Source organism: Aotus nancymaae, unplaced genomic scaffold, assembly GCF_030222135.1.
Source record: "Aotus nancymaae isolate 86718 unplaced genomic scaffold, 86718_ANA_hifiasm-v0.15.2.pri h1tg000040l, whole genome shotgun sequence".
Classification (NCBI taxonomy): domain Eukaryota; kingdom Metazoa; phylum Chordata; class Mammalia; order Primates; family Aotidae; genus Aotus; species Aotus nancymaae.
Window position 1 is genome coordinate 21,381,991 of NW_026988454.1, and position 26,189 is coordinate 21,408,179.

The following is a 26,189-nucleotide window of genomic DNA, read 5'->3' on the forward strand; positions in this document are numbered from 1 at the left end:
TGGCTAACAATTATTGAGATTTTACTCAATGATTTAGGTACTGTGCTATACTCTTTATACAAATTTTCTCACTTTATCCTCCTCAGAACCCTGTGAAATATGTAGGCACTATTATTACCCATTTTTATAACTAAAATACATAGAAGTTAAACAATTTGCCCAAGGACTAGTAATTTGAAAGAAAACAAATGACTTGGTAGACATCTGCTATGAACTGAAGGTTTGTGTTCTTCCAAAACTCAGATGTTGAAGTCCTACCCCAATGTAAGAGTAAGAAGAGGTATGGTCTTTGGAAGATAATTAGGTCGGGAGGGTGGAGCGCTCATGAAGAAATCAGTGCCCTAATGAAAATACAGGAGAGAGCTTGCTTCCTCCCTCCTCTGCTCTCTATCATGTAAGGATACAATGAGAAGATGGCCATCTTCAAACCCTCACTAGGACCCCACATGCTGGCACCCTAATCTAGGACTTCGCAGCCTCCAGAACTGTGAGCAATAAACTTCTGCTGTTTAAGTAATCCAGTCTACGATATTTTTGTTATAGCAGTTCAAACTAACTAAAACAACATCTGACTCTGAAATTTCTCATTAACATGAATACATTATACTGTTTCTTATCATTTTATGTGCACAATGTTATTGTAACCATGTGTTAATGAACATTTTGGAGATGGGCTCTGTCTCTTATTAATTAAATTTAATGCATGAATAATAAATACATTATTGAGGTAACAAACATAGAGAGCCCTTAGAATGATAAAAATAAATGATTTTATCCAGAAAACAATAATTTTGGGCCCCATTTCTTCCTCTTATAAAACTGGCATTGAGCTTTCCAAGCCTTGGATTCTTTATTTGCATGATGATGTTATGAATGTACCCACCTTGGGCCATTATGGATAATTATTTGGGAATATTTATGAATTCAGTTTAGAAACTACACATTAACATATGAGAATAAATGTTTCAGAACTTGAATATGCATTGACCATACAAGTTTATTTGAATATGAAATATAAAAGATGATCTATATTTAAAATAAATTATGTTCTCCTTGAAGCCATAGCATAATGGGTGCCCATGGTCTGTCTCAGATGAGAACTTGAAAATATAAGCCATAAGTATTAAAAGTAGTTATCTCTGTGTTATTTGTGGAGCAAGTGTGTTTTTTGCAAGGGAAAAAAGAAAATGGTGGTGACTGCATACTTGCTGCACCAGGTTGGGGACAGGGAGTGTGCATCTCCATTATCCTGGGGCTGTTCACCCCTTCCTTGCACTTGAGCGTGTGGCTCTCCAGTGGTCTCCTCCAGCAGCATTCTCCTCCACATGCAATTTACTTACTAAGCTATGTTCATTCTAAAGTATGCTAAGGGCCTTTAGGTGAAGAAGAAGTGTTGCATCTTTCAGGAAGTGAGAACATTCTGGCCTGATTTTTGGGGGAGCACAGGACTTTATCTCAAACAAAATATCCTTGTACTGGGCATGTAGGCACTACGACTGACTGTGCTTCAGGGAGGGATCTAAGGATTTCTAACTCTTTCCAGTTACACAGAACAGATGTTCATGCTTTATCCCCAACTGAGTTTAACTCTGGATACACAATACCCTTCTCTTCTTCTACTTCATCATCTCCCTTTTTTTTTTGTGAGACAAAGTTTCACTCTTGTTGCCCAGGCTGGAGTGCGGTGGTGCGATCTCGGCTCACTGCAACCTCTGCTTCCTGGGTTCAAGCTATTCCCCTGCCTCAGCCTCCCAAGTAGCTGGGATTACAGGTGCAAGCCACCACATCCAGCTAACTTTATTTTTGTATTTGTAGTAGAGATGGAGTTTTGCCATATTGGCCAGGCTGTCTTGAACTCCTGACCTCAGGTGATCCACCTACTTCGGCCTCCCAAAATGTTAGGACTACAGGCATGAGCCACCATGCTTGGCCTACCATTCTTTCTTCTACAAAGGGCATCTGCTTACAGGCTGAGAGTGCTCCAGCCCATCAGTAATTTCAGAAGACCACAACTTCCTTTCCAGGCTTTCCCTCATTTGTGCCTTCTGAAATCTTACTATCAATGTTTGTAAATCCAGAGGCCCGATAAAATCAGTAGGAAGGGTTTTATTTTCAAATTTTAATAAAACTGATGATAAATTTCCAGTCTGATTTTTTTATACTATTTTAAATATCAATCATTACACACACAGCTGAGTGAGAACCAGTGTCACCCACACATATCCTCAGAATTGGTGCTTCATTCTCAATTAATGTCGGATGGCTCTGCTGTAACAGCCTAGCTATCAGCCAGGCCTCCCAGCATATACCAGATGATCTCTCTCTTATGTTTCCATTTTTTCCTTTTCTGTTGCCTCCTTTCTCAGATATTACAAAGAAGCTTAAAGTTCTCCTCTGCGATCCTCTTCCTCCCTCTTCTTCAACCTCCTCAAAAACTGTTGGAATTTCCTACTTCTTTTAATGCCAAACTCCTCAACTTATTGTAGTATGCAGTATAACTTCTACCCAGATTATAGCACTGAAACCTCTCAAGGTTAGCCATAGAGTCCCCATCCTTGATGATTCCAAGGATAAGACCTCAAGTTCTATATTATTGAAATATTCTGTTATTGACTGAATATATGAGTCATTCTCCGCAAAATTCATCTATTGAAGCCCTAATAGACATTGTTTAGGAGATGGAGCCTTTGGGCAATTAGGTTGAGATAAGGTCATTAGGATGGGGTTCTTAGGATGGGATTAGTGCTCATGTAAAAAAAACAAAAAACAAAAAATAGAAACAAAGCAAAACAACACAATAGAGCTGTCTCTCTGTCCGTTTCATTGCTATCTATATCCTCTATCTCTATCTCCCAAAGAAGAGGTCCTGTGAGTACACAGCAAGATGGTGGCTGTCTGCAACTCAGGGGGAAAGCCTTCAACCATGTTGGCACCCTGATCTTGATTTTCAGCCTCCAGAACTGAGAAAATACACATCTTTTATTTCAGCTTCCCAGTCAGTGGTATTTTGTTTTGGCAATCTGAGTACATTAAGACAAGGTCTCCTTGGTTCCCATAATGTTGCATCCTTTTACTTCCCACATCCTTTTTGATTACCTTTGTTTACTGCCTTCAGATTTTCCTTATCTTACCTCTTAAGTGTAAGAGTTCCCCAGTGTTTATTCTTCCTTGTAGTTCTTCTTTTCTCACGTCATAGCTACCCTCTTGGGCTCTTTAAATATTTTGACAATTGATCTTCAATTCTAGAGGTCTGGCTTAGACCTTTCTCTTAAGTTCCAGATTTAAATTTCTAAGAACGTTATGGATACCTCCCTTTGGATGACTTTACAACACCTTCAGTTAATTAATCTGAAATCCAACTTGTCAATATCTCCTCTTTCCAACTCCTGTATTCCTTATCTGTTTAATAGTAGCAGTCTTTTTCTACTCACCAAGGCTCAAATCTTAAGTGTCCTATTCTGTTTCCTTATTTCTTTCACCTCACATAACTTGGTATTTAAGTCGAGTGAATTAAGCTCAGAAAACATTTTCATACGCATGACTTGGATTCAACTTTCACTCTACTGCTCTAGTTTAAGGTTTTTATTTTTACCTGTTATTTGGATTACTGTGGCACTCTATTAACTGGTCTTTCTATAAGTCAATTTCTTCCCATAAAGCTTACACATGATGATGAAACTTTACCAAAACCTTTAATGCACCTTGTGGTTTATAGAAAAAGTACTGAAACTTCCTCTTGGGACATTGACTCTTATCTGTATTCTATCCTATTCTTGCATTTGCAAATTTTCCCAGCACTATACATCTCTATATGCTTCATGCATAACAAATTCTATGTCATGGCATGAAAGTGCTTATATATATATATATAATCTTCAATACCTAGCACCTTATCAAGTACCTAAGTGCTTTTAAGCTTACAATGATTGATTGCATAAGGGAGTGAATGAGAAGTAGATCCTCAATAAATATTACTACTCAGCAGTAAAATTCTATTACAAATGGCTGCTGTTGCCAATGCAGGAAGCCTTGCAGGCAGTTAGCAGCCTGAAAACAAACTGTATTATTTGAGAGGAGGTACTTTTATCTCTTAGCTAAAGTTTTTGCAGGTCACTTTGGTATGGTGCAGTATCAATTTGAACTCATTAAATTGAAGAAGTGACACAGGAAAAAAAATTTTCTGATGTTTAGTGTAAATATCATGAAGAATTACAATAGCTTTTCATGCTATATATCATATGATTAAGAGAAAAAGAATTTCAAAATGACAAGATATCTTATTTGTGAGCCAGAATAGTGGATGAGTTCTTTCAAATAAATTCTGGTAGGGTACAGTGACTATAATTAACCACAGTTCAAGCAGCTAGAAGAGAGGATTTTGAATCTTACCAACACTAAGACATGATAAATGTTTGAAATGATAGATGTGCTAATCACCCTGATTTGATCATTACACATGGTATTCAGCTATGAAAGTATCACTGTGTACCCCATAAAAAGGTACAGTTATTATATGTCAATTAAAAATAATAAAAATTTAGCAGAGCTATAAAATTAAATGAGAACTGCATCAAAAATGAAAAGGGGAGAATACACCACTTCTGTTTGGCTGTGATATCTGTAAGCTCACTAATACATCTCTTTTCATAATCAGAGGAAAGACAAATCAAAATGCTTACCCAGGGCCTAATGAAAATGCTGCATGTTTATTTGCTTCTACTGGTGGACAACATATGTTTCCAGCAGAGAAGAACAAAGTGGAAAATTTCCTCAGAGCATTATTCTATTTAGAATTTCACTTGGTTCTTTACTCAGTTAAAAAAAAAATCTCAAATACTCAAGAAATAATCCAGGTAGCATAACAATAACCATTATAGGTTACTTAAGTAAAATATATTTTAAAATTACTTCTTTGTGTCAGTCTGATGCCTTTAGGGAGGAAGAATTGTAATTGTTTTTAGTTTTGTACACAATTCTGCATGCAAAAGGTCATAGCAATGTATTGTCACATTTCAGCTCCATGTGCCATCAAATTGTTTGGTACTCAATGAGTTTATTCATTTAGGAAAAACCTAGAGATATTTGTTTGAAATTTAATCATTGATATAATTACGTTTTTAAAAAGCGTGTCATTTACAAGATATTTGAATTTTTCAGTTGAATAATGTTAACTCATTTTGCCTTAAAAAGAAGTGTTAAATAACTTGGATCTAAATAATTTACTTCTTCATAAATGTCCATAGATTTCCGTTTTTTCTATTGCCAAGAAAGAGATTTTTTTCAATATTTTTAAATATAAGTCCTGAATATTTTTCCATTCATGTTCATTTTTAAAAAAAGCTAAAGAAATGAGAAGTGTCAAAGGCAACTGCAGTTGATCTTCCAGGATAGGAGTATGCCTGAAGGGACTTCTGATTATAAATAACTCAAGTAACCCAAACACCCAGTGTATTAATTAAACTCCTCCTAAATGATATTCCAGAAAATGTAAAGTGTCCAAACCTTTGGTTCTGTCAGATATTCAGCTGTGAATAAAATAAAAAGTTGAAGTAAACTTTGCTAAAAACAGACACACAACATCATTCGAACCACGTATCTCAGAAACAGCCTGTCATGAGAATGCTGCTGGACTTGCAACTCCTCAGAACAATGTTCAAACAGATAGATGAGTTGGAAGCTCTTCATTACAGCATCTGTTCTGTGTTTATAGCTACACATGCAGACTGCTGAGCACCCTCAGTGTACCACAAATGTAGGAGTTACACATCCAGAATAGCAATAAATTCGTCGGGTGATGTTTCTCTAGAGTTTTTAGCCCCTTTGCTTCAGTTGGCAAAACTCGAGCAGATTTTTGCTGCTGTAAAAATATTAGATTGTTTGTGGTTTTTGTAACTTTGGAGACAAACTAGGAAAACATAAAATGGCAATAAAAAGGGTAAAAACATAAGCATTAAGATTCTTTTTCATGTACTAAAATTACGGTCTCACATAATTACAACAGGAGCAACAGCAGAATAATTGAGAAAAATTAGTAAATATAGGATTGTTTTCCATAGAAGGTTAACCTCAAATACCCTCTCTGGGTCATCTCACTGCTTGGTGCATATTGGAGAAGGTCTAAATTATACTCAGAAACCTGCAGGTTATAATTTTTAATTAGAAATGTATTTCTTATTAAATTATTTTAATAATGCTTGATAAATTACAGCTAATAGTTGAACAGTTTGCTGATAAAGCCAGTACTTCCTAGACTAACAATCCAGTTCATTTAGGCCATACTGCTTTTTCTCTCAAAGCAAGATCCCACATTAAATTAATTTCTACATTTCTAATAGTGAAGGGAATACTCTCAGTTTATAAGGAAAGTGGTTCCAGGTGTGGGAAGATAATCTCTTGCAGCAATGTCTGGCCACTAGTGAAATGCTTAGCACTGGTAATGTGACATCAGCTAGCTCCAACTCATCTCTGCAGCAAGCACTGCATACTCTTCATTATTCACAGTTCACTTAAACTGGTGCCCATATCTATGTACATAGAATCACTGGGAGAGCTTTCAAAAATGCATATTCCTGGGCATCGACATAAGATAACTTAATTATGTAGGTTTTCTCTTTACCTTAAATGGTTAGAAGAACAACTTTCAAAAATGACACATACCCCAAAATTATAAGAAAGCTTCTGAAGAACCATAATAAAGGCAAGGTAGTTAGAAACATGGAGCAGCATAATGGTGGATGTTGTAATGGAACCCTCAGAAAATCACAGGTGATGCAATGAAGCGAATCTTCTAATCCTCATGAACGTTCCAATATAAAGAATGCCTTCTTTACTTTCATTTTCATTCCTCTTAATTCTTCCCTCTTAGTGGAAATTGTTAGTGATGCCATTTTACATCTGGACTTTACGGCTAATTGTCAATTTTTTTTTTTTTTCTCATTTCATGGCACTGCTGGTTTGCTTTCATGATCCCTGATAACTCCCTGCCAGGAGTTTGCTACTGAGGGGAGTTTGGCTAGAATAAAAAACATGGTAAGAGGGGAAAAAAAAAATGGCTAAGCAACTTTTATGATCAACATCTTATAACACACTTAAAAATGGATACATCAAGCAGTAAGCATACGTTATTGGCTTCATCCTAACGTTGAAAAAAAGTAGGGATGTCTTTACTTGTTTTCCCAAAGACTCCCTTGTTAGATCCTCAAAGTACAGAAATTCTGCAAAAGGTGCCCATGTTGCTGCTTGAAAAGTAGACAAAAAGCCAAGAAATTTAAAGCACTTAAAATTTTTGGCATGTGTTAAAGTGAGAAATATCATACCAGTTAAGACCTAGACAAAGAGTGACTAACGGGAATTACATTGAAAGGTTACAAAAATTCTACTATCACATTTGGGATTAAGAAAACAATAATAATAATAATAAAAGTTACAAAAATTTACAGCAGACTACTTTTCTCACCTACAAAATGGAGGAAAATAATGTTCATTTCTCTTATAATACCTTGCTGATAGGTTCAGATGGATGGAATAATTATTAAACAATGTGTACCTTATTATGATTATTATTAAAACTTTTTACTTTTAAAAGATTATTTGAAAGAGAAAAACTAATGCTGCTAATTGAGGAAATGATTTATTTTTTGGATAATTCAGTTACCTTTAGAACTTCAAGCATCCATGCTATTTTTAAGATAAAAAATATCACATTAAATTTGTTTTCATGGGTCACAGAAAGAGGTGACACATGCAAATTTTAACATATGCTTCTTCTCAAAATAAAAAAAGAATAGCAAAGTGCTTATCATACAAACTACACAGAAGAATTATAGAAATCATCTGGACTTTGAATAGAATTCATCTGTACTTTAATGTTCACACAAAGTCTTGAGTTTGGGGCTTATCACCTGACTCACTTTTTTTTTTTTTTTGGTGCTTTATGACTATTCTGATCATGACCTTGCAGTAGCAGAGATGACCCAATTCAGGTATAACATCGTGGAACATCTTTATTACTATATACATAAAGTTCAATAAATAAGAGAGATGTGATAAGATAGTTGCTTGAGGGATCTTATTTTAGGACATACTCGGTGCTCAGTGGTGATCAAATTTTGAAATGGCAGTTTCTCCAGGTACTAAGTTTTCCTCCCCTTCACCCCAGTTTAGTAGTGGTGTGATTCCAGAATGATAAATCAGAAGCTACCTTCACCATGGTCAGAACTAGACATTATAAGTAGTGCTTGCCTCTCTGAGCCAGACCCCAGGGCCACAATGATGCTCCATAGAAGGAGGACCCATGTGAAAGGGTAAGTTACTGACAGAACGGAAACTTCCACTTCTAGGCAAGAATGAGGACTGTTTCCTGCTCCTGTTCTTTTAAAGAAATGAAATCAGAGAGAAGCCTCCGTTCTGCACTCCTACTGCAACAGAATGTGAGATTTAAACAAAAGGAGAAAAGATTAAGAAAGGAAGAGAAAGTCATTGGGGAAATGGAAGAGAGAACTCAGAAAACTAGAGGAAGTTAGGAGAGAGACACACACACAGAGACAGAGAGAGAGAAAGGAAGAGAGAAGAGAAGAGAGTCAAACCCAGGTCAGACAACTCACTTGGCATTCCCTGTCCCTGCCTTCTTTCTTCGAAAGATGTTGAGGAAAGTGTTGGAGCGGCAGGGGAGCTTGCCATCGCCAACATGCATGCGGACAACATCAGAGGTGGTGAAGGCACTGCGGACATTCCTCTCAGGCTTGGCAATAATGATGTACATCTTGGGAGTGAACATGCACCCCAGGGCCACTGTTACACTGAGACTCACTGCAAAGCAAGTTGTGATGATCTTGTAGTTGCTCCCAAAGTAAATGGGCACAAAAGCTAGCCAGATGATACAGGTGGTGTACATGGTGAAGGCGATATATTTGGCCTCATTGAAGTTGGCGGGCACGTTGCGGGTCTTGAAGGCATAGTAGGTACAGCTCATGATGAGGAGTCCATTGTAGCCCAAAGGAGCCACCACACCCAGGTTGCTGGTATTGCAGATAAGGTAGACTTCCTTGATACTTGGGTAGGACAGAATGGGCATAGGGGGCTCCATGATGATCAGGGTTACCACCAGGGTTAGTTGCACGCTAATCAGAATTGAGGCAATGATCACCTGAGCCCAGGCACTCATGAACCTGGGCTTTCGGGTGCAGATCTTCTTCTTGCTGCCAGCCAGGATGCGTGCAATGCGATTGGTTTTAGTCACTAAAGCAGAGTAGCACATCGCAGAGGAGAGGCCAACCAAGAGGCGCTGGAGGTAGCAGGAAGTTGTAGTAGGTTTGGCAATGAGAGTGAATGGGCACACATAACCAAGGAAGATGCCAGCCAGGATGATGTAGCAGAGCTCTCGACTAGAGGATTTGACAACTGGGGTGTCCCGGTACAGTACAAAGATTAGGGTGACAAACAAGGTAACAAGGATGCCCAGGCATGAAAAGGCGATGGCTATGATGGATTCAATGTTGCTCCACTCAAGATAGCGGACAGGAATGGGCTCACAGCCTGTGATGAGAAAAATCATTTTAGCATGAATCCAAGGTTTCTGCTAGGAATAACAGCATCCTTATTAGTCACCAGGGACACAGTCATCTTTGCATCCTTCATGATTTATGGTATTTAATGATTTTTTTAAAATGCTCACTATTACACAAATAAAGATACATCATGGTCTTCTCCGGACAATTATACCCTCAAACCTAACCTCATTACAAGCCTAATGCGACATACTTGAACCTATAAAAATGATCTTTTCTTCCAACACCAGCATTATAAATAGATGTCATTCTGTGAACGGGACTCGGTTTTACACATTCAGAAAAAGAAAACACCCAAATGACACTTGGTTTCCAGTGAGGGTTAAATGGTGTTAATGGGATAGAATAAATTATTAAGCAATAACCTAACAAAACTTTTCTTTTGATGTAGTCATTGTCCATAGGCAAGTCCAGCTCACAGACAAGTAGTTTTTGGCCAGCAAAGTGTTTTCAATGTGAATTTTAGGGTTTAAGGATATTAGTGATTGAAAATCTTGAAGACTCTGAGAGCTGGTTGACATCACCCCTAGCAATGTGATGACTCATATGAGACTGTTGATTAGTTGGCACTCGTTGTGCCAACTAATTAAATGTTACCTTAAATATCTTAATATTTAAATATCAACACCTTAAATATCACCCTTCTACTCATGAATCATGAATGATCTGTATCTGAAATCTGAGGGCCTTTGAGTTAGTCACCTCTAATGGACATATCCAGGAAGAATGAAATCTCCCCCAACCTAGCTCTTTAAAGGAAAGACCAGAATTTGTTCCTAAATACCTGACTTACTTTTTCCCTCTAGACGGAGAATAAAATCTATTTTGTATTTCAGAGTGAGCGAAAAATTTGTCAGGCTCTGGAGATAACCCCTTCACAGAATTTTTTAACCACAAAATATTTGGTCTGGGCCAATATTTCCCAAATTGTGAGAATAAAATCATTTCCATAAATTTAGGAAAAGACTCATTGTTCTGTAGCCACGGCAACAAGGAACCATCAGAACCAGTGCCAAACCTGTCAGTCAATCAACAACTTGCCTCAATGAACATGTGTTTGTATGCCAAGCAAGCAGTGTCAGCCCTTGCTTCTGATAATCACTCAGGCAAGATCAGAATCACTTCAGTAAATGAGTGCCAACTAATCAACAGTCTCATATGAGTAATCACATTGGTACAGGTGATGTCAACAAGCTCTCAGAGTCTGCAAGGTTTTTCAATCCCTAAACTCCACACTTTCTTAAAACTCCATATAAAATAAATAGTCTTCTGCTCAGAGAAAATGTATCTGCCTAGCATAACTATCCCTTACTACAGTAAGCAATTTGTTTGGCTTTTGTGTTTCTTTTTAAAAAATATATGTATTTAGTCTCACCATGTTTCATATTTCTAGGGACTTCACCAAGATAATTTTGAAGACCCCTTATTTGATAACATTCCAAGAGATGCTCTGATCAGCAGGGTCACCCACTGGGTCCCTCATGCCCAAATTCTGTCCTTTCCATGTACCACCATGTGAGTCAGTCTCAACAATTTTCTCGCTCTTGCTAATTTTAATGAGCTCTTGTTGTTGAATTTACTTATCATTATCCTAGGATTGGTAATCATGTGGGCCTTTATATAGAAGGCCATTAAACTTAGGTCTTTGTGTAACGTAATTTCACCTGTATCTTTAAAATATTAAGTCATATAACCTTTGGTTTTGAAATGCACCATTTGGTAATTAGACATAAGCTTTTTATTATGTCAACAAACATTTTACTTTAGAAATACACAATTTGGTAATTTCATATCTGTTTATTCTTTTGCTGTTTTCTTTCTCTATTATATACATACATGTACAAAGTCTTATTTTATGGGCTTTTTTTGTTTGTTTGTTTTGAATCATCTTTTTCTGTTTTGTTTGTTTGTTTTGTTTTGAATCATCTTTTTCTGTTGAATGTAGAAGGGGTAGTTCATAAACATTAGAGGAACATGTAGGTCTAAGAAGTGTCCAATCCAGGCTGGCCCTGAGTGTTAATGTTTGGAGATCCAATAAACTGATAACCAATTTGTAAAAAAACAGTAGGTCACTTGGCCTCAGGTTTCTTAGAAAACCTTGACAAGAGTACTTGCCATATTGTCAACTTATGAAAGATCACTTATTTAGTGAATGTGTGTTACCATCCTACACTGTTTGCTTTTGGAATCTAAAACACCATTAGCAAGCACACATTTTTGACAGAACTTGGTGGCCTCTCTTCCTTGTGTATCAGGGATTTGTCTCTGTCTAAATACAAATCTCTTTCTGGAAGAATTTATTCTTCCTATATAAAGTCTCACATTAATTCTATTTTTTTTTCCCAATACAGGCCAGACAGATGATACATAGATGATAGATAGATAGATAGATAGATAGATGGATAGATAGATAGATAGGAAAATAGAAATTTAAAATAACAATGGCCATATGGGAACTTTTAATATAATGAAATCAATAAATTAAAATATTTAAAAGGGGCTCTAGACAAATTAGGAGATAAAATACCAAATAGTCAGCTCCTTTAGCTGGCATCCTGCAAACAAATTTTCAAATTCAAAGATGAATTTTGTCAAGGATTTTGTAACCTTCTGAATGCTACCTTCTTTTCATTTTATTCTTTCACTATGCAACATTACCTGACTCTCTAAATGAGCTACTCTGTCTTCAGAGTTTTCACTGGAAAATCTGTAACTTTTTAAACTTTCTAGAACATAAGTCAGAACTATAGAAATTGAATAAAAATCCTGGTGCAAAGCCAAATTAAGACCTATCGTTAATGATTTTCCTAAACTTTATGAGTACAGAATATAATGTTTGCTATAGAATTTGGAAATTTTATTAGATATTTATTGTTCATACAACAAGTACGTACAAATTAATTCAATTAATTGTTAGTCTTTTATGGAGAAAAGTGTTTAAATGCAAGAGTAGAAAAGAGATGATTAAAATAACCCAGTGGTGTAACATTTAAAAAATAAAAATAGAAAAAGCATTACATAAGGCACTTTCAGAAGCTTTTCTTTCAATAAATATTCAAAGTTGTAAACTAAATAAAGATGAAGAATAAACTTTAGGAAACCTTCAAATAGTTCTGAAATAGGTTCAACAGGTGACATAAAAAGGACCATATTCTCTCCCTCTGTAAGTAGACTTAAACCTCCTGAATTAGTTGAATCAAATGGGGAAAAACCAGTTAAAATGTAAAATTACCAGTTTAGAAAATATCCAATATATGGCTTGACATTTCCAGATAAATTTAAAAAGTAAATAACTCAAATCAACATAATTACAGATCTTTCAGTAAACCAACTAAAGGGTCTCTGTTGTCTATGGTTTGGGAGCCTGTGGATAAGCAAACCTGTAGATATCTCAAACAGAAGTGTCATTTGAAGAACATTTGTGAAAACTCAGTACAGCTCATGAAAAATGAGACAACTTATTCTGGAGGGAAGAGTTGGCCTATTAAACAGCAATGGGAAGACATTTTCAGGATAGCAGAAGATATGTCCAGCTCATGCTTCATTTGTAATTGAATTAATTTGGAAAAAATGTATGGGATATTGATAAAATCGCAAAAGAAACCTTTGAGGGTGTCCAGATGGATTGTATACAGTCATTCCCCTCTATTATTTGTTACTAGGTACTAATTCAAATAGTGTGCTTATTTTATGACTCTGTGTAAGCATTCCACTGTTAAAAAGCTACAATCCTCACAATGGCTAAAATACAACTATATTTTTATTTCTTAGCTGAAACATTCCAGTTTATAAAGTGAGTGATATGAGGACATTTTCACTGGAATATTTATTCATGACCTCATAATTCCCAACACCCTAGAAAAATAAAAGGGAACCTTAATATACTGATTATTAGTGATTTTAAACTGAAATTCTGCAAAAGTCTCCGGAAGTAGAAAGGGCATGGAAGTTAACTGCTAACCCAAGGACCTTTGAGCATGCTAATAACCATACAATGATCTTCTGTGCAAGATCATCATTATAAAATTCTTGTATATATCATACTCTCCTTTGTATATTCTTGTTTATTCATATTTCTTCCCTTACTGATTTAAAGCTATAAAAATCTGAGGCTGTCTTTACTATTTCTCTTACTACTAATAGGAATTTATCTGAGCCTAGATATTATTAGAGACAATCAACATACTAACTCAATAATTTAGTTATATCAAGCTATTGATAATGCAATGCATTTACTTCTCTGAGTAATTCTACTGATTTTTCGTATTCTGTTCCCATGGGTTTTCTCTTTTCACAACTACCGCTACCATGGTAACACCCATAACACATCGGCATGGACTATGCCCTTGCTTTGTGCTTGACATGGCATGAAGCAAGTGGTAAATGAGATTTCATTTTCCATTCATATATGAGACCAAAAGAAATGCAGAATAAATAGGGATCATTAAAACACAAGTATACATCAGAATGAGAAATCTATACTCTGAAAGACCCTAAGATAAGATTTATAAAATCATCTGAATATATGACCCCATCGTGGCTGCATCCCTGTTACTAGCCAACAACACGGTCTGAGCAGTTGCTGGCTCAACTCGTTTGAATGTTAAAGTGACTTTTATGCATATGAGAAATCTTTAGAAATGTGACTGTATTAATATTCATCTATTTTTAACCAAGGAGAATTTTAAAAATACTTTACCAAGTTAAAGATCCCTAATCAACGGAAATGATCATTTGGCAGTGGGCAGACAATATACAATAATTCCACTATAGAGCATCTCTAGAGAATAAAAGATATGACTTTGAGTTCCAGTATTACATCATATCAGGTCTTTTTATGAAGTTTTTTTTATCATAATGTTTTCAAATAGAATAGAAGTTCTTTTTAACGTATGAGATAAGCCCTAATTAAAGTGAAATGGAGCAGTGAGAAAAGTTTGAGAAAGCCCAAAAAATGTAGACAGGAGAAAAATTTTTGTACCTCAAAGCCAAGACTTCTGACTTCTAAGATTAACCTGATAAAGAGGTCACTTTTGTCTTTGAGCTTCTTCCTAGTCAGCTGTGATAGTCAAACAGATGAGAGGAGTGACTCTCAGTCAACTCCGGCTCTCAAACACAATGGCCATCTAAGGGGACCCACTTATACAAGAAAAAGAGGCCTGGCAGGAGGCACACACTATGAAGGAGGATAACAATTTGAAGAGAAATAATGTAAAGTGGATGGAAGGCATGAGTCCCAAATGAGGTTGAAAAAGCTTTTCCAAGCCAGTCCATTGCATGCAACCATGGCAGAGTGAGAGAGCATTCATTAGATCCAGTGACAAACAATCATGAATTCTCACTGTGGTTTTTCTATTAACCAACTGCATTGACCTCGATGACCTTGGGTGAGTCCCTTCTTCCTAATTCCCTCAATTTGACAAACATGCATTAAGTAGCTATTATGTTCAAGGCATCAGGCTATGCACCAGCAAGTGGTGTTTCTCAATGGGTGGGACAGGGATTAATTGCATCAGGATCTGCTGAGTTCCACTCCAGAATGAGCAAAGCGGAATCTCTGGAGGTGGGAAATTCCTGGGTGATTTTTAGGCATGAAATTTAGCTGGCAAATAAAAAGATGAGTGAGATGCAGTTCCTAACCTTCAAAAACATTCTGATCTACTTTTCTTCTCTTTAAAAAGGACCTTTATACTAGGTGACATGAAAGCTCTCTGCTGCTGTTTAATTTTTTTCTAACGAAATTAACATTTTACAAGGTATTGTCACTTAGTAAGTATAATTTTAGTTACCTGACCTAGTTCTACTTACCTAGTCATTTCTGATATACTTTGAATAAACTGCATGATTTCTTTGTTGCATATTCTTACTTGGAAACAAGTAAAAAAGTAACCAACCATCAAGAATATTACATTTTCGGATGATTTTCAACAGCACCCAAAAAGGCATGAATTCAGGGGTCAATGGAGTAGGTTCTGAATCTCTCTATTTTCCTGACTTTGGCAATACAACTTCACCTCTCTAGGCCTCAGCTCCCTCTTTCTAAGACGAGAGGCTAGATTACTCAGATGACAGTGTCTATGCACTCAGTTTTTTTTTTTAAAAAAAAGCCTTTATGGCTCCTAAAATTTATGCAAATTTTTATGAATCATTTCTCTTCTGTAAGCTCATAACAAGGTCTGTGAAAAACAAAATTCATTTATATGAACATCACCCTTAGGAAACTTACAAACTCATATAATCAATCCCTCTGAGTTCCATTGGTTTTACCAGTGAATCATCTGTTCCATTCATTTATTCCTTTCCATTCCCACTGTAGCTGTTCTAGTCCACGTGTTTTCAAATAACTCACTTGCATCAATGCACAGCTCCCTATACCACCACATGAAGCATACTTCAGAAATACAGATATCACGATGTCATTCACCACTTTAAAATTCTTTAGTGGTTCTCCTGTGCTTAAAGCCAAAGTCCAAACGTGTAGAAGAAGGTCACACAGAAGCACTTGGCCATCCCGTCAGTGTCCTTGTCTATTCTCATTTCTGACCACTACTCTACTGGGCCATTATGTCTACCCACCAACGCCACATACTTGTTCTATGGTTTTCTGTAAATGTGTCATACTCTTTCATGTTTCCCATGTTTGACTTTAGGTCTGAAATTCTTTTCTTCTGGTCTGCCTAACAAACTTTATGCACTTTATAGATATCTCTATTATTTCAATCATTCTGTTATATTTTATTATATTTTTCCATGTTCCTTCCCTGATAGATTTTAAGCAAAATAAAAGCTGGGACAGTGTTTCATTTACCTTTCTATCTTTAGGACCTACAGTTGTGCCTCATCCATGGGAGATATTCAAGGAATGACTGCAAATATAAATTCAGGTGGCCAGAAATACCTTCAAATACAATTTAAAGGAAAAACAGAAAACAACTCTATAATAGCAAATGGTCAGGGACAAGGTTTCCAAGTGAGGCAGTTCCTACCTGTTAGATCTGCATTGGGCCACCATCCTAAGTCACAAGCTTTGCAGGTGAACTCATCTTGCACATACTCATTCTCTTTGCAGGCTGTGCAAATCCAACAGCAGCTCACTTCTCCTTTCCGTATAACCTATAACACAGATATTTCATGAATTTTAAAGATAGTTTTCTCAGAAAAGCTTCTATTTCAGATGAGGACTTGTTTTCAGACTATGCATAAAGAAGAAAAGACTAACTTTGAAAAATAAATCTTATACACTGAGGAATCTTAAGAATGTGAATTTGCATATACTTGATTATCTTAGAGTTCAGATGGAAATGTCAATTCATTCCATGCTGGGTTTGTAGGCTTTTCAATACTAATTTGTTTTATAGAGTTATTTGACTATATTTTTCGCAGAGTTAAAGATGAAACAGTTTAATTTAATCTTTGTATATATTAATATTTATTACTTTCAAAAAAGTAAAAACATATACATTTTTCTTCCATGAGAAATCAAGTAATGTTTTACCACAAAATGTCTCTAATAAAACCTTATTAATTCATAAAAGCTAAGTAATTATACAATATTTTATAATTATGAAAGACTGAATTATAAACAGTTTCACTCAAGAGCAAATATATATGTACATAAAAACAGAATGACAGCTAAGAATTCAGAATCAAGTATTGCCCTGCCTGACTTTTTCTAATGAATTCAAAAGATCATATCAAGTATTGGTAGCAAAATTACTAGTTCAAAATTATGTGAGAACCACTTGTTATTTGAGCAGTTTAAACTTTCCCCCATTTTCAATTTGTTTGGTGAACACTTTACACTCCATAGTACAAAAATAAACATAAAAACACATTGTATTTAAAGTGAATGTCTTTTAGACAGCATATAATTTGGTCTTGCCTTTATCTCTAGTCTGGCAACTTCTGCCTTTTATTGTTTAGTACATTTACATTTATTATAATAATCAGTATGGTTAGATATAAATCAATCATCTCCTATTTTGCTTTTGTCTGTCCCATCTGTTCTTTGTTTTCTGCCTTCTTTTTAGCATTTCATTTTATCCCCACAGTGGTTTATTAGTTAGACCTCATTATTATGTTTTAGTGGTTGCTCTAAAGTTGACAATATACATCACTAATTTATCACAGTCTACATTCGGATAAGATTATACTACTTTATGTATAATGTAAGAATCCTACAGTAATATTCTTCCATTTTCCCCTCCCATCCTTTAGGTATTAGTTTTATACATTCTACTTCCACATATTTATTTTATAGCTGCTTCTCAAATGAATTATTATTTTTGCTTTAAATAGTCAATTATCTCTGAAGTAAGTTTTATAAGAAAGACATTATATTTTACATTTACTCACATATTTACATTTCTGGTTTTTAAAATTACTTTGTATAGGTCCACATTTTGGTCTGGTATAATTTTCTTTCTCCTGAAGACCTTTCTTTAACATTTACAGCAGTGCCTGTCTGAGAATATGACCTCACTCAGCTTTTATTTGTTTGAAAAAGCATTAATTTTGCCTTAGTATTCAAAAATAACATTTTCACTTGCTATGGAAGTTTAAGTTGACAGTGTATTTATTTTTTGTTTCAGCATGTTATGCCATTTCATTGTCCTAGGAAACAGAATTCTAGGTAAAAGATTTCTTTTTTTGCTTTCAGTGCTTTAAAGATGTTATTTATTTCTTGTCTCATCTATAGTTTCTGATAAAAAGTCTGCCATAACTGTTATTTTATTCCTCTGCATGTATCAGCTCTTTCTTATTTTGGATAATATTAATTTTTTATCACTGGTTTTTAGCAACTTTATAATGGCTTCTTAGTGTTTATCTTGCTTAGGATTTGTTGAGCTTTATGGATTTGGGCTTACATTTTCACTACATTTAAAATTTTACAGCCATTATTTCTTCAGGTTTTCTTTTGACCTGCTTCAATCTCCCATCCCTTTGGAGCTTCAGTTGCACTTATAGTCTACCCCTTGGTATTGCTCTGCAAGTAACTGAGAGTCTGCTCATTTCTTTTAATTTTTTATCTTTGTGCCTCATTTGCCTGTTTCCTATTGCTATGTTTTTGAGTTCACTGACCTTTAGTTCTACAACAACAAATGTGTTGTTAATCCAATCCATTAAAATGTTTTTTTCTTAGATATGCAATTTTTCATCTCTATAACTTCCATTTTGCTATTTTTATATTTTCATTTTCATTCTTTTTATATTTATGTCTGCTTTTAAATATTTTAGCATGTATTTATCCTTCTGTTTTAATGCCCTTGACTGCTAATTTCAACATCAATGTAGTTGCTGGAACTGTTTCTATTGCTCAGTTTTCTTCCTGGTAATGTAACACATTTTGCCACTTTTCTACAAATTTTTGGCCAGATGCATGACATTGTGTGCATTAAGGTATAGAGTGTGGATTTATTTTTCTTCCTTTTTTTAAAGGAATGTTGGACTTTGAGCAGGCAGTTAAGCAACTTACAGCTCAGTTTGCTCCCTTTGAGCTTTGATTTTAAATGTTTAGATCAAGTCTAGAATAGTTGCTATTCTAGGAATAGTTTAGCCTCATTGTTAAGATATGACACTCCAAGAGCTTTTACTTAATTCCTTATGTATTCAACAAGATATGTCTACTCTGGCTGGTGGAAGCTGGAAAAGTTCCTGGCTCTATGTCAGCTCTGGAAATCCAACTCCCTAGTAAGTGTTCCTTAACTGAACTCAAAATACCAGCCTGCTGACATGTAGATTAGTATTCAATCAAATACTCAAGGGAATGCCTACGCTAATTTTTCTGACTCCTTTTTTGCACAGATCCATCATCTTCCATACTTTGCACTGCAAATTCTAGCTGATTTGGCCTTCCAAAACTCTGATTCTGTCTTCTTAAATTAGCAAGATGGCCAACCTACATTTGTTTTCTCTCTCTAATGAACAACAATCAGGAAACTGTTTCTGTCTTTCTGACTCGAGGCAGAAAGCTGAGTGATTTTAGGTTCACTGTGTTTGTTTCCTCTCACTTCCATGAACTCAAGGTCATGTACTATTTTCCAACGTCTGAACACAGTTGTTTCATATATTTCATCAAGATTTCTAGTTGCTTATGGCAGAAGGCTAAGTCTGGACTCTGTTTATCCATCATCTCTAGGAGCAGAAGTTTCTCTCTAACACATTAAAAATGTTCAAATAGTCCCATCTGTAAAATCAGAAAATAAACTCTAATTATTGCCATATTTTAAAATAACAGAAACTCTAGGCTTCATAAAAATAAAATAACCTTCCTGCAGATCAGGTTGACATTTATACCACTGTTTTAGAATTACATAAAAAGATTAAATGACAGAATATTTTCAACAAGTATAGAAGGTTTTCTTTTTCTACTTTTACTTTCAAATAACTTTTGAAAGTAGAGTCAAATTAAGTCATTTTTGAAAAAACTCACACCTATCCTTAAAATAGGCATGCCTCAAAACAGGCAAGAGAAATTTAAATTATAAAAGATTTCTAAATGATATGAGAAAAACTAAATTAATAAATAAATGCTACTGTCTTATTTTAATTAGGTTAATCAGTACAGTAAGAGCCATCGCAAATTACTGTATGCCACCTCAACCAGCTTTATCTTTCTCTCCCTGTAAAGTTAGTACTGCTAATTAGACAAATCCAAAAGATGATAATGCTAAACAAATTTACTTATGGAGGATGACTGGTGAAAGTAGATTCTGCAAATAACCAGTACATGGAAGGTGTTGAACATTAGCTTTTGACTGACTGAATAAATTAATGATTATGTTATTAACTTATATCTTTAATACAGAATGAAAAATAGGGATGCTTAAATGGAGTTACTTTTTATCCCCCACCTTTATGTACCAAGTGCACCAAGCATGTGCACTTTTGCCATATAATACCTGTAAGATGAAATTTATAATTTCTATCTTCACAGCCACCCCTCTAGACTCAGACTTTATTACTCTACACTGAAATTATGTTCCCTGCCAGTATGATCCATTGTATATATATATCTAGGGAATTATATACCATGCCTCTAATTTCTTCTCACTTCAGAGTAAGATGCACATAGCTACCAAGATTACCCAAATAGCCCGTGGCTCCTCAGAGGAAAGGACTATGCCATTCTTTCAGTGTTTTCACAGCATACTCATTGAGGCACAGAAATATACCAATCACACACAGCCAATGAGTGAGTGTTGAATATTTTTCAAAAACATAATTTTGTTCAAAGAACTCAAAGAACTTTAGTGCCTTCTATTCTGATACATTGGAAATATAAGTTATTCCATCAGGCATTCACTTGGCCCCTAGTTTTTGTTTCTGTGCCTAACTTTGTCTATTATTAATTTCTTACATATGTCTGTGAAAAAAGGAAGGGCAGCCTCTGTACTTAAATGCATATTACCTTCTGTTTAGAATGTCATCTTTCCTACATCAGGCCCTCTATGTCACTGCTTTCAAGATCAGACACAAAAGTCACATGCTTCAGTGAATATTTTAAAGAAGTAAGTCTTTCAAAATATTTTATTTGGAACTCTTCATCAATAAAAATATTGTTGATATTTTATTACCACAAGTTAGCTTTTGTCCTCTAATTGTTTTACAAATATGTGGTAGATATGTTTCATTCAGGTAAGTTGTTTTTTAAAAATGTATTAGGTTATTATCTCTTATTTATAGTTTCCTCAAAGTCACAAATTTAAAATTATTTTTATATTTGTCATAGTAACTGATATTTCTTTTGTATGATGTATACATTCAATAAGTGAATAAAGTATTGTTTAATTTTTGTCACACTAAAATGCTTTTTATTACAACTCTGAGTCATAGAAAAGTTTTAACATTTCACTGAAACCTGCCTTGAAGGACTAAAGCTTTCTGAGACATAGGACCTGTTTTGATTCTTTTGACATGCTGTATATATGGTTCTATGCTTGTTAGTGAGACTAGGTAATCTGCTGCTACACACAATGCTTTGATTCACTTTATATACACTGTGAGTGTCTTCAAACATTTATACCATAGGAAATTAAATGTCCACTTTGTGACTACATTTCTGTAGTAACATGAAATGGATCTGTTTAAATTAAAATTTTATTTAGAGAATAAATGAAAGAAAGCAAACAGCATCAGGAGAATGTAACGGTGGAAAAGTCAACTGTCAAAAGGTAAAAGATAAAATTTTCTTTGGAAGAGAAACATCTGAAAGACTAAAAAGAATAAAGGAAGTGGGTTTACTCTAGTAGGAGAGATTAAACTGTTTCTGGCAGACAAGGCGGAGCAAGATGGCGGAATAGAGAATTCCACCAATTATCTGCCTTCCCCACCAGGGACACCAACAAATATCTACACAGAATCAAAAATCAAGTGAGTACTCAGTATCTGGTTTTAACTTCATGTTAATGAAGGAGGCACTAAAGAGTTAGAAAAAACAGTCCTGAATTGCTGACGTCACCCCTTCTCCACCCTCTAGATGCTGCCACATGGTGCAGAGAGCATCCTTAGGTGCTGAGGGTGGGAAAACACAGTAATTGTGAAGCACTTAACTCAGTGCTGTCCTGGTAGAACAGAAGGGAAAACCAAATTAAATTCAGCTGATGCTTGCGCACAGCAGGAGCATTTAAACCAGCCCTAGCCAGAAGAGACTCGCTGATTCCATGAGTTAGAAGTTGAGTGTCTGCAAACCTTGCCACTGAGGGCTATGGGATTCTGTGTCTCCAAGTAAACTTGAAACACAGTCTATATCATAAGGCCTTGAACTCTTAGGTGAGTCCTAGGGGTTAGCTAGGCCCAGAGACAGTGGACTCATGGGGGCAGACAACATACTGAGACACCAGCTAGGGAAGCTAAGGGAGTGCTGGCATCACCCCTTCCCTAACCCCAGGTTGTACATTTTGTAGCTCCAAAAAAGACCCCTTCTTTCCACTTGAGAAAAGGAAAGGAAAGAGTGGGGAGGACTTTGTCTTGCACCTAGGATACCACCTCAGCCATAGCAGGATAAGGCACCCTTCAGAGCTGCAAAGCCCCTGTTACAGGGCCTAGCTCCCAGAGTACATTTCTAGACACATCCTGGGCCAAAAGAAAACTTGAGCCAGGAGAGGACTCAGACCTGGCAGCATGTATCACCTGCTAACTGAAATGCCCTTGGGCCCTGTATACAAACAGCAATACACAGGTACTATGTTGAGGGCCTTGAGTGAGCCTTTGAGACTGGCTTCAGGTAAGACTCAACAGATTACCAGCTGTGGTGGATATGGGACAAAACTCCTGCTTGGGAGAAGCAGAGGGGAAAGTAAAGGGGGCTTTATTTTAAGTACCAGCATGGCCACAAGGGGGTAGAGTACCAAATGGGCTCCTGGGGTCCCTGATTCCATGACTTGACTCTTGAACTACATACATTTCTGGATTTGCCTTGAGCCACAGGGGAGCCCACTGCCCTGAAGGGTGTGTGCCAGGCTGGGGAGCATTCACCACAAGCTGATTTCAGGGACCTTAGGCCTTCAGAGGTAATCTGCCAGTACTCTTTATGGCCTGGAGTGGCAGTGCCTATGGGGTGAGTCTCCTCTACCTTTGGAAAGGAGGGAAACAGTGTGAAGGACTGTATCTTGTGGTTTGAGTGCAAGCTCAGCTGCAGTATGATAGAACACCAGGTAGACTTCTAAGGTTTTTGAGTCTAGTCCTTGACTCTCAGATGGAACTTCTAGATTCACCCAGGGCATGGAAGAACTTGCTGTCCTGAAAGGAAGTACACAGACCTGGCTTGCTTAGCCACTTGCTGATTGTAGTGCCTAGGGCCTTGAGCAGACTTAGGTAGCAGGGAATGGTTATAGCATGCCTTGAGAAAGAGTGCTGTGCTTATTTGAGGCTTGACCTAGCAAAGTCAGAGTTGTAGTGGCCACATGGATACTCATGCCACTCAACTCACAGCTTTTGGTGGCTCAGAACAGAAATAGAGAGAGAGAGAAAGAGAGGAAGAGAGAGAGTAAGGGAAGAGAACAAGAGTCTCTGATAACCCAGAGAACTGTCCTGGATCTTGTCCTAGACCATTAAGGTGGTACCTCTGTGAGTCTACAAGAACCACAGTGTTCCTGGGCTTGGGGAGCCTCTTAAAGCAGATACAGCTTGGATCACAACACTCAAGTTCTTTCAAATATTTGGAAAGCCTTCCCAAGAAGGATGGTTACAAATAAGCCTAGACAGTAAAGGCTACATTAAATACCTAAATCCTCAATGCCCATGCACCAAAGAACATGTGCTAGCATCAACACCATCCAGGAAAACATGACCTCACCAAATGAACTAAATAAGGCACCAAGAACCAATCTTGGAGAAACAGAAATATGTGACCTTTTGCACAGAGAGACTTCAAAACCGCTATATTGAGAAACTCAAAGAAATTCAAGATAACACAGAGAAGGAATTCAGAATTCTATCAGATAAATTTAACAAAGAGATGGAAATAATTAAAAAGAAACAAGCAGAAATTCTGGAGCCGAAAAATGCAGTCAGCATACTGAATAATGCATATTGAAGTCCTTTAGTGCAGAATGAATCAAGCAGAGAAAAGAATTAGTAAACTTAAAGATAGGAGATTTGAAAATACCTATCAGAGGATACAAAAGAAAAAAGAATAAAAAACAATAAAGCACACTTTCAGTATCTATAAAATAGCCTCGAAAGGGCAAATCTAAGGATTATAGGCCTTAAAGACGTGGTAGAGTAAAAGATAGAGGTAGAAAGTATATTAAAAAGGTAATATCAGAGAACTTCCCAAATGTAGCATAAGATACCAATATCCGGGAGAGAGATCCAAGATGGCTGATCACTAGCAGCTTGGGCACGTAGCTCCCAGTGAAAGCACACAGAACGAGAGGACGCCACACTTTCAGACGAATATTTGTTGCTCACGGACCAAGAGATTCCCAGCGGAGGAGCCCCACGGGTAGCCAGAGCGACTCTTGTGGCCGGCGCGGCGGTTTTGCTGGCGCCTTAGAGCGGCAGTTCTTGGTGCAGAGTCCGGAGATTCCCAGGCAGAAAAGCACCATCAATCCTAACACCGCTGTTTTGGCCGGCGCAGTGGATTGCTCAGATTTTAGTGCTGGGAATCAAAAAGTTGGACGTCTGCTCAGAGACCTAGTTAGAAAGTCGGTGATTACAAAGACGACAGAGGGATAAATATATAATGAAGGGAAGAAAGCAGCCTAAAAAGGCAGAGAATACTCAAAATCAGAATGCCTCTCCCTCTACAGGGAATAGCAATTCCTCATCAGTAATGGAACAAGGCTTAATGGAGAACGAGTGTATTCCAATAACAGAAGCAGGTTTCAAAATGTGGGTGATAAGAAACTTCTGTGAATTAAAAGAACTTGTTCTAACCCAATGCAAAGAAACTAAGAACCTTGAAAAAAGGTTTGACGCAATGCTAACGAGAATGGACAATTTAGAGAGGAATATAAGTGAATTGATGGAGTTGAAAAACACAACACAAGAACTTCACGAAATATGCACAAGTTTAAACAGTCTAATTGATCAAGCAGAAGAAAGGATATCAGAAGTCGAGGACCAGCTCAGTGGAATGAAACGAGAAGACAAGATTGGAGAAAAAAGGATAAAAAGGAATGAGCAAAGTCTCCAGGAAATATGGGACTATGTGAAAAGACCTAATTTACGTTTGAGAGGTGTACCTGAATGTGACGAGAAAAATCCAAGTTGGAAAATACTCTTCAGGATATCATTCAGGAAAACTTTCCCAACATGGCAAGGTGGGGTAATATTCAACTCCAGGTAATACAGAGAACACCACAAAGATATTCTTCAAGAAGACCAACCCCAAGGCACATAATCGCCAGATTTATTAGGGTTGAAATGAAAATACTAAGGGCAGCCAGAGAGAAAGGTCAGGTTACCCATAAAGGGAAATCTATCAGACTTACAGCAGATCTCTCAGCAGAAACCCTACAAGCCAGAAAAGAGTGGAGACCAATATTTAACATCCTTAAAGAAAAGAACTTTCAACCCAGAATTTCATATCCAGCCAAACTAAGCTTTATGAGTGAAGGAAAAATTAAATCTTTTGCGAACAAACAAGTACTTAGAGATTTCACCACCACCAGGCCTGCTTTACAAGAGCTTCTGAAAGAAGCACTATACGTATAAAGGAACAACCAATATCAGCCTTTCCAAAAATATATCAAAAAGCAAAAAGCATTAACACAATGAAAAATTTACACCAACTAATGGGCAAAACAGCCAGCTAGCATCAAACGCCAGTATTATACTTATATATATTCTAACTGGATAAAAAGCCAAAACCCATCGGTATGCTGCATCCAGACCCATCTCACATGCAACAATACACAAAGACTCAAAACAAAGAGAAGGAGGAAGATTTACCAACCAAACAGAGAGTAAAAATAAACAAATAAACAAAAAGCAGGAGATGCAATTCTCGCCTCTGATAAAGTAGACTTTAAAGCAACAAAGATCAAAAGAGGTAAAGAAGGACATTACATAATGGCAAAAGGATCAATGTAACAAGAAGAGCTAACGATTCTATAGATCAACCAGACAGAAAATTAATAAGGACATCCAGGACTTGAACTCAGACCCGGAACAAGT

At 36.5% G+C, this 26,189-nt stretch overlaps 1 protein-coding gene across 6 annotated transcripts in view; it reads right to left on the reverse strand.

Annotated features, from left to right (window-relative positions):
- GRM1 (glutamate metabotropic receptor 1) overlaps positions 1-26,189 on the reverse strand; it is a 419,903-nt gene that overhangs the window by 29,323 nt on the left and 364,391 nt on the right. For 5 of the 6 annotated variants that reach the window (XM_021669747.2, XM_012452783.3, XM_064360591.1 and 2 more), the window contains 2 exons: positions 16,553-16,679; positions 8,604-9,534 (listed from right to left, as the gene is read on the reverse strand). In XM_021669747.2, the coding sequence (XP_021525422.1) occupies positions 8,604-9,534; positions 16,553-16,679 (1,058 nt within the window). The remainder of the gene's footprint in view (positions 1-8,603; positions 9,535-16,552; positions 16,680-26,189) is intronic. The other variant, XM_064360592.1, reaches the window with a different exon arrangement.